A 9,287-nucleotide genomic window follows, 5' to 3' on the forward strand; every position below is an offset into this window, starting at 1 on the left:
ATATCTTGAAGAAATTTTCTCATATCGGGCGTGTAGTTAATCTATACAGGGTACTGCCATAAGAGGCCTGTTTCAAATAAAGGAATATTCCTTTATGCAGCAAGTGGCGTAATTGTGGCCACACTGATCTAGAAGGTGCTTTTTTTGTCTCAGTTAGACTGAAACCCTCAAATGCAAATGAAGTATCATGATAAGAGGAATCTGATATATTGACTGCATTTCTTGGGGGGAAGAGGGATGTACATGTGGCTCTTATGGAACTTGATTGTTCTCATGCCGTTCTTTTTCATGTTTTGACAGAGAGAAGGAGCAAGAAAGGGAAGAACAGTTAATGGAAGACAAGAAAAGGAAGAAAGAGGATAAGAAAAAGAAGGAATCTGCTCAGAAGGTAGGTTATGATATTTGAATTCTTTTATCCGGCTGAATCATAAATGGTATTGGGGGTGGTAAGATATTAAACTGTATTTGAGCTTAGAAACTTGATCGTTTAGAATGACGCTTCATTAAAGACTATTTTTTGCATTGATTTTCTGCAACTTGGTTGTTTAACTTGGACATCTTCTTACTCTGTCATGTGAAGTAAAAGAAGTTTTTGATATAACGTATTAAGCTTAAGTTATTGAATGTGGGCTTTCTTGATCTGTGCAACTCCTGCTGTTTTGAGGTGTTTGAGGATGGAAATCCTGACGGGCTTTTGCAATTCTTGCAGTAAAATCAACTAAATATTTTCAAGAGTAAGTCCTTAAGGAAGTTTATATGAAATATTTACTACTGAAGGTTCCCTGTATTTTTTGCTAAGTATCACTTAGGTTTTACATTTTCTCTAGCTAGCAGCACTCCAAACTGAAGTGTATTGGTTCAAGTCTGAGCCATGGAGACTTAGTAAGTCACGGAAGATTGTTTTTGCTTGCAAAATGGGTTTGAACACTTGGTGTGTTGGAAACTCTCTGTTTTCATGAAAGTTTAGTAGATTCTTCTAGGACTTAACTTGACATACGAACTTGAGTCTCTTGCAGCCTTATCCATGGCTTGTACAGGTAAAACCCTTGCTGTCTAGTTCTGGGCTTTCCAGTACAAGACAGATCTAAGTGTCCTGGAGCGGGTCCACCAAAGGCCACTAAGATGATTAAGGGACTGGAGTATCTGACAAATGAGAAGAGGTTGAGAGAACTAGGACCATTCAGCCTGGAGAAGAGAAGGCTCAGGGAGAACTTATCAATCAATATTATATAAATATCTTGTGGGAGGCAGTGGAGAAGATGGAGGCAGGCTCTTTTCAGTGGTGCCCAATGACAAGGCACAAGGCATTGTGCACAAATTGAAGTACAGGAAATTCCAGTTAATCATAAAAATACTTTTTTTTGCATGTCTGTTACTGAGCAACCACTGGAACAGGTTTCCCAGAGAAGTTGTGGTGCCTCCATCTTTGGAGATGCTCAAAAACCAAGTTGGACATCGCCCTGGGCAGTCTGGTTTTGATGGCGTTGCTTTGAGTTGGGGAGACTCCTGGGGCAGGTGGGGAAGAGGTGTTGGAACTGTGGACTACCTGTCCAGAGGCTGTCTGTTCTAACCTCAATGATTATGTGAAATTGAAAGCAGAAGGCTTTACTTGCTTTCAGTAGTCTGTTTTTCAGTTGCTTCAGTAACAACAGATTCTATGAAAGATCAGACATTACTCTCTGTTAGACTCTGTAGGTTTCTGCTGAGAACAGCCAGCACCAATTTCAATTACATTTTGGCTTATCCAGGGTCTCTTCAAATCTGGCTTTTCAACCAAATTGAGTCTATTAGTTGTAAATTAGCTGCAGATAAACTGGTATATTTCTGTTGTCTTTATCCAGCTACTGTATTGATGCATCTCCAGTAATGCTGCAAAAGATCAGTAGTCCGTGTCTTTTTGTCTGTGTTGCTGCAGTTTAATGTTCAAGTTCAAATAGTATGCGTAGGAACCAGGAGAAGCAGACCCTGGTAAATAATGACTAGTGGTTTGAGGATTATATGGTAATATTCAGTGATAGAAGAGAAACTTGAAAAGGTTGTACTGTTCATCTTGATAACAGTGCTGTGAGTGTTTACTGAAGAATCGGAGCTGTGAATACAAAGGACATTTGCCAGCTTTCCTGTGTGGTCCCTCACCTCCTAAGTTATTCTGTATTATTCAATGTTACAATATTTTGCCAAAATCTTGGGAAGGACAAACACTAAATTTAAGTTAATCTCCTGGTGACCAAACTTAACAGTAGTACTTGGAGACAGATATCTAGGAATAAAAAAGCAGGCAACCTAATGGACAGAGCATAAATGTGTGTGTGTGTGTGTTCATTCTTAGTGACTGGGGTGGTGTTCACCAAATAAGCAGTAATGATTTGGGGGTACCTTTTTCAGACAGAGTTTGTGTAGCATAAAACAATTGTTTCTTGTTTCTTTCTGGATCTTCTGAAACTGAAAAAATAAAAAATAAAATCGCTTCAATAGATGTTATGCAAGCAAATTCACAGACTGAGTTCCTGTGGTTGGTGTCCCAGGGGCTGTTTGGTAGCTTGTCAGAAGGCTGAGTTTGACTCCAGCTTCCTGTTCACTGTAACTGGTCCTGCTCTGCCGATGCTTATAGGCTGCCCGCAGAGAGGTGACAGCTGTAAATCTGGGGAAGTGTCACATTTTCTTAGCTTTTGTAGTGGAGACCTGAAAAAAGAAAAAAAATAATCGCAAAACCAGATTGTTTTGACTAGGAGAGAGATGCAGTATAGGCAGAAATATTTTTTTTTTCCTAAAGCAAATTGCTGTTATCCTGTAGAATTCGTTAAAGATTTGGTAAAGTGTGGTACTTCTAAGTAGGCAACTTACTCGTTTACTGAACATGTTTACTGCTGACTATAGTAAACCTGTCAGCATTACCGGATTGGATTAATTAATGATTTTTTTCCCTTCTTCCTTTTCCTGTAGTAGTGGAGCAATCAGAGTCACTTAAGTGCTTAACAGAATTTTTAACTGTATTACAGAAGACAGCATAATTTGATGCATGCAGAATTTTTCATAAGTGAAGTGAAAATTGGTGTCTGGCTTGGTACAGAAGTGGTTTTGGTACAGGTAGATTTTTAGTGTATTGGAGACTTTGGATTACATATTTCTGTGAAGTTACAATGCTTAAGATTTTGTATTATAACGAATGTTCCACTTTGCATATTGCAGTGTTCATCTTTGCAAAGTAAATGATGCCATAGCAGTTCAGTGCAGTTTGTCTTTTTATTCTTTACCGTACAAAGGAGTTCTAGCTTGGTTGGTTTAAACAATAAACTGCTTTTTACTTTTGCTTTTGTTATTCTATACTGTCACTGTGTGCTTTCCAGAATTATGGACTAGTTCAGCTATTTATTTGAAGAATAGGTGTAGTGGAACCTGACACATGATGATATTTAGGGTTTTTCCATTATTGTGTAGAGGAACTCATGATCGACAGGTTCAAAACCTGCTACAATACCCATGATTCAGAGAATATACCAGTGGTATGTTTGTCTCTGCTGTAGCTTGAAATTTGCTATGCTGAAAGAATGTAGAAATACAGCAAAACCACATATTGAGTACATTGACCAGCACGATAGCTCACTTCAGTAATCAACTTCTTATTGTACTAAAGAAATTTTGAAGTCTGGTGCTTTATAAGTATTGGTGGTACTTTTTGTAACAGTGACAATTACAGTAAGGTTTAAGATTTCTGCTCCTTGGAAGAGATGTCATGGGAAAGGTGAAATGGGAAGATGACAGAGACAGACTGCTATTCTCACCTGTGGTTACTCATGGGGGAATTCTGTTGCTAGTCCCAGGAGTCTGCTGTAAGGATACTCTCACAGAAGGAAGCTTTTGGTGTACTTTAATACTTCACCTCCAAAATCTGAAGGAACTGTAGTGCTAGAGCACATGTTTATTTGTGCTTTGAAAGTCGTATGTTTGGGATGAGGAGGAGGGTGAATACTAAAAATCATAATGAGTGAAGTAATTACTGTTTCTGCCAGGGACTTGCGCATCACGCAGAAGTATTATAGGAGCAGTAGTGTTTTTGAGAACTTCATATATATGACTAGGCATACTGTTTAGAGTTGTAGTTCATCAACTGATTATTTTCATGCAACAAATACTGATCTTGTTGCTAAAATTAAGGTTGTAACTTAGCACAGCCTGTTAAGTGTTTGTTTTGAGGTTCTTAAAACTGTATTTACATTCTTGCTCTTAATTTGCAGGTCACAGATCAAAAAACCAAAGGTAAGAATCTTTGATCCTAAAGAGTACTTTTTATTGACTTGAGCCAGGACTCAGATCTTAATCAAAACTGTTTCAAAAGCAAGCGGAATTATGAGTCAAGATGAAATACTGAATATGTGTATTCAGAAGAAGTAAAACTGAGGTGATAAAAATGGAGAACCTAAAACTATCCACGTTGTTAGCATTAGAATACTTGAAAGAGGGAATGAGGTTTGTGGATGAAATAGATTAGCTGAATTATTTAGCCTTTCAGTTTTGCATAGGCTTTAGACAAAACTGAAACTGCCTGTATAAATTGAATGAAGGACAGGGAAAGTACTGCTTATGGTGAGGTACCAAAATGAGTGAAAGTTACTTGTTTAGGGAAACTTAAGAGAAGCTCAGCAACCTGAAAGTCCAACTGATAAGGCAGGACTGATGAGTGATTGTCTTGAAAGTTAAGCTTATTTAGCTGATCTAAAAATATATTTAATCTTGATTTGTGTGTCAGTTTTCTAAAAATTGTGTGGGGAAATGGCCATTATTGACAGAGAGAACTAACTTGATGATCATAACTTGATTTTGCAGTTAAGAATACTTTTTGGGGGGTTTTGGCCAGTGAAGACTGTATAGAGAAATCGGAAAGCCCTTATCAAAGTAAAATGTGGGGTATAATGCATTCATGTTGCCAAAGAGAGACTCGCTTGTTTTAATCTCACATTTGTAAGAGGAAAAGTTTTATTGATTATGTTCACTTTGCTGGCAAGGAGTTTATGGACATGCCTTTCTTGTATTAGTCTTCAACAAAGGCTGGAGTAGATGTATTAATTTTTTTTTTTTTTTGCCTTTGTAGTCTGATTTCTTAGCAGTTGCACCTTCTAGGTGCCTGGCTGGGAATTTATTTTGCTCTGTTTCAAAAAAGCACATGGAGAATATGAGTAAGGGGTCACAAGTCTAGAGTCTCCTAAAAAAAATTCGGGATGATGTTAGTTCCTCAAGGATTTTTTTGTGGGTTTTCCTCTTCTCCAGTGCATCATAGCCCTTAGAAGCAGATTGTACTTGCTTGTAGGGGTACCTGGTGACCAGCTGGGAATCTTTAGACAAGCCCAGTTACAAATGCTATATGCAGGACTGTCTTTTGGGTGAGAGTCAACTATTGCTGCCTTATTTAAGAGCAGTATAGAGAAATCAGATTTGTTAACTGTGAATCCAAGAGGAAGGTGTTTTTTTTCCCGTCTTTTTGTTTGTTTTGGCAGTGGTTGTGTAGCCTAGTAAGTAGGTGAAAACTTGGGATCTGATTTCACATCTCCCATAAGGGTGATGCATAACAATCCAAAAACCAGTTGACAATCAGAGAACGGGGCGGGGGGTAAACCAGTTATATTTGCTCATGTTCTAAAATGACTCATTGCCCAGGGTGATATTCTTTGCCAACTTTATGTTTCCAATAAATTTGGGGCTTAGAGTGAAATACTTCCTGAGGGCAGAGTTTCATCCAGGAGTACAGAGTTGCACATGGAAGCATGAAGTTTGCCACAGCTGCTTATTTCTGCCTCTTCAATTAAATTTTTCTTTGATAAGGTTGAAGTTGCACAGTGTTTCAGAGAAGAGTGAAATTATAAAAGGAAAGAGTCACAGTGAGTTCTTGTAGCTAACACAGGTTTAAGTGGAAAAATTTCCAGTTTTCATTCTTGCTGTTTTTCAGTGCCCGAAGTGACGAAACCAAGTTTAAGCCAACCAGTGGCTGCCAGCCCAATTGGCAACTCTCCATCGCCACCAGTCAATGGTGGCAACAATGCCAAAAGGGTGGCAGTGCCGAACGGACAACCGCCAAGCGCCGCCCGCTACATGCCTCGGGAGGTGCCGCCGCGATTCCGTTGCCAGCAGGACCACAAAGTGTTACTGAAACGTGGGCAGCCCCCTCCGCCATCCTGTATGCTCCTTGGGGGTGGAGCAGGGCCTCCTCCCCCAACAGCACCAGGAGCAAACCCAAACAACGCACAACCAGTGACAGGAGCACTGCTGCAGGGTGACAGTGGGACTGCAACAGGCAAGTAATAATAATACAAATAATATTTAATTAATATATGTGTGTGCATGGCAGAAAAGGGATCACTAAAATCACTGTATAATAAAACTCCTCAGATTGGTTTTGAAGGGCTTACTTACTACTATTTTAGTGTACAGACTTTTCCTTTGCTGTTAGCAGCAATGGATGCAATTTTTACTACTAGATGGAACAAGAAAGGGTTGATTTTTTTTTTTTAATATATGTTTTTGGTGGTTTGAACCAGATGCTGTAATGGTCTTAAAACCACAGAAAAGTAAACATAATGCATGGATAAACAGCATTTTATGGTTGTCATTGAGCAGTTCTTAATAGCTCTTTAGGTTTCCTTGATGACATGAATTTCCTATCTTGCCACTTTTTTGTATTATCTGGTAAAACACATGTAGAGATCAGGTCTGCAAATGACAGGTGTCTGTCACTTCTCATCTGGATGAAATAGAAAGATGATCCTTTTGCTCCTGACTTTCTCTTGTAGAAATCTTTTTTTTCTCTTTAGATAAGCTTTTTCATTAAAGTCATCACTGTCTTGGCTTTTGTTTTCTGTTCACTTTGCATTCCAGAAGATAAATTTATTTTAATATTGTGGTTGATTTTAATATTGTGGGGAAATTGACTGCTCCTGAATTTTTTAGACCCCTGGGTAGTTGCAGTAACTGTAATATTTCCTTCTTAAGTTATTTGATAGTAGAACAAACAAAATTCTACTCAAGACATCTGCTTTCTAAAGAAAAACTTAGGTGATCTGAGAAGTTAAGGACAACTTCAGTTCTAACAATAAGGGTGTTTAAAAAAGAGGTAATAAATGCTTGAAAGTCAAAAGAAGAAAACTACGATACCACTATGTCTGAGTTTGCCTTTGAAAACCATGCCAGCTTAACGAGATAGGGTTTTTTACCACAGTCTTGGAGAGCATACACTTTTTATAGTTCGTTGTGGTGCAGAAGGAAAAACAGGTGACTTGGAACTCCAGAGTCAAGTAAGCTAGATGGGATGGCTGTCTTCATTTAAAAAGGATTCTAGGAAAATGAATAATTCTGTTTGTTTTGTGGTTTCAGTACTTGAATGCCTTTGTAGCAAATCCCTGTTTGACATATTATTCATCTTGTTGTCTTTGATGTTCCCTATTTAATAAGAGGCAGGACAGTGAATTTCGGACTACAATGGCAAAGTTTTGCCTAATCAGTTTAAAAACAGATCTCTTAGAGATGGCTGAAAACACCTAGAAGATGAAGAGGGGAAAAAAACCCACCCCAAAGTCTTCCGACTGTATATGAAACCCTGGCATTATGTCAGCATTCGTATACCTTCCCAGTGATTGTAGCAGACTGACGAAGGAGACCTTAAGGTAGTGAAGCATTCTAAAAGCTTTCAAAATTTCTTATGAACAGTGTTTTTTTGCTGTTGAATGTACTATATGAGAACCATTTTGAAGTATTTTTGAGGCTCCTTAAATTCTGTGTAATTAATTTGACGCCTAATATTTGTTTTTCTGGGACTGAAATTTTCTTTTATGCATTCTCATATTTTTACATTTAGTTTAATGGTGCGTTAACAACTAAGATGTTATAAGGTTGTTTTTCATTGATAGTGGCAACTTTTTATGCCTGTGGTTGCTTTATCCTGATGTAAGTCGGGAGTGTTGCCAAGAAAGATATGGTTCCTTCAGACCTGCCTCACCCCATCCAAATTTCTGCACCATAACACAGTTAGCTGGGTTGGGGAGCTGACTTGGATTAAAATTAACCCAGGTTGTTTTTTAAAGCTAGTATCAGTTGGGGTGATTTACCAGTTCAGCTCACTGAATATCAGTGGGAATGTGGGTGCTAGCACATGGGAATAGGTGTGTCAGAGGAGTGGGAATGAGCACCTGGACAAAAGGCAGGCTGGGGCTGTCATTTGGGGTACTCCATCCAAGTGCTTACGGAAGAATGGTGTTGCTATCTGTCTCACATCATTAGTCCCATCTGAGATCTTGGCTGTTTAAAAATTGGATTTCAGGTTGTGTCTAATTCTATCAGGCACTTATGCACTGATTCTGTGATTAATTCATCCCATGTGAAAACAAAGGAAGTTCCCAAACGGAAAAATCATGTAGCTTACCTACTCCTTCACAGTTACATTTGCCAGATAGCTATAGATGGTGTTGATGAGGCTTTAATACAAAAAGTCAATACATAATCCTTCTTTACATGGATCCTTTTCCACCAGAATTAAAATGCTTCTCTAACATGGCAAAGCTCTTGTTCCCTGAAGGATGACACCAAATTTACTCTTGTTTTGTAGCAATATGGGGGGTTAGAGTGGAAGGTGGTGTATATAATTCTTCCAATATCAATTATACTCAGAATGTGCAAGACAATTTTGGAAAAAAAGGCTTAAATTTTACTGGGGAAAGTCTTTCAACAGTTATAGAACCCTCTAAGAATCACCACCTTCTCTAACAGGAAAGCTATGTCTTCATTTCAAGACTCCATTTCAATACTTTCACATATTTCAGTTCCATACTTTAATCCTTAAAAGTAGTCATCTGCTCATAAATGTTTTAATTTTAGTCAAGTCAGAAACTTATTTATCTTAAGCATATTTGTTATTAAGGAAGAGTCTTTGTAAGAACCAAGAGCCCTTTCCCATTTTCTTAAAAGCATAAATTGTCAAAATTTTGTTGCCACTATCAACTGTAGCAAGAGGAACCTGGTTTTATAAAACAGTGCATTGAATTGTGTCCAAGTATGCTATGTTAGCAAGCATCCCAATCTTAATACTTTCAGAATGTCTTCACAGAAATGAAATGTACTCTGTTAAAATCACCTATGTGAAGATCTTGTGAAGTGCACAGCTGCCTATTCATCATTCATTTGCTGAATCATTGCTAAGTTCAAAAGACAGCAACTTTGCAGCTTTGTCTGTCTTCCTTAAGCTATTCCTGTGATCAGTCTAATCAGAAAGTTTTTAAATGGGTGTGGTGGGTTAGCCCTTGGCT

At 38.3% G+C, this 9,287-nt stretch overlaps 1 protein-coding gene across 1 annotated transcript; it reads left to right on the forward strand.

Moving 5' to 3' along the window:
• Positions 1–304: 304 nt before the first annotated feature.
• On the forward strand, positions 305–7,095 carry LOC104466178 (trinucleotide repeat-containing gene 6B protein-like). Its single transcript, XM_010079523.1, has 4 exons — positions 305–388; positions 4,236–4,257; positions 5,942–6,286; positions 6,996–7,095. Exons 1-4 carry the CDS (start codon positions 332–334, stop codon positions 7,046–7,048), a joined length of 477 nt encoding a protein of 158 aa, XP_010077825.1. The 5' UTR covers positions 305–331; the 3' UTR covers positions 7,049–7,095.
• Positions 7,096–9,287: the final 2,192 nt, after the last annotated feature.

Source organism: Pterocles gutturalis, unplaced genomic scaffold (assembly GCF_000699245.1).
Source record: "Pterocles gutturalis isolate BGI_N339 unplaced genomic scaffold, ASM69924v1 scaffold10239, whole genome shotgun sequence".
Lineage (NCBI taxonomy): Eukaryota > Metazoa > Chordata > Aves > Pterocliformes > Pteroclidae > Pterocles > Pterocles gutturalis.

Coding starts and splice junctions, on each gene's coding strand:
- LOC104466178 (XM_010079523.1), top strand. CDS start 332: ATGGAAGACAAGAAAAGGAAGAAAGAGGATAAGAAAAAGAAGGAATCT. Junction 389..4,235: donor AGAAGGAATCTGCTCAGAAG/GTAGGTTATGAT, acceptor CTTAATTTGCAG/GTCACAGATCAAAAAACCAA. Junction 4,258..5,941: donor CACAGATCAAAAAACCAAAG/GTAAGAATCTTT, acceptor GCTGTTTTTCAG/TGCCCGAAGTGACGAAACCA.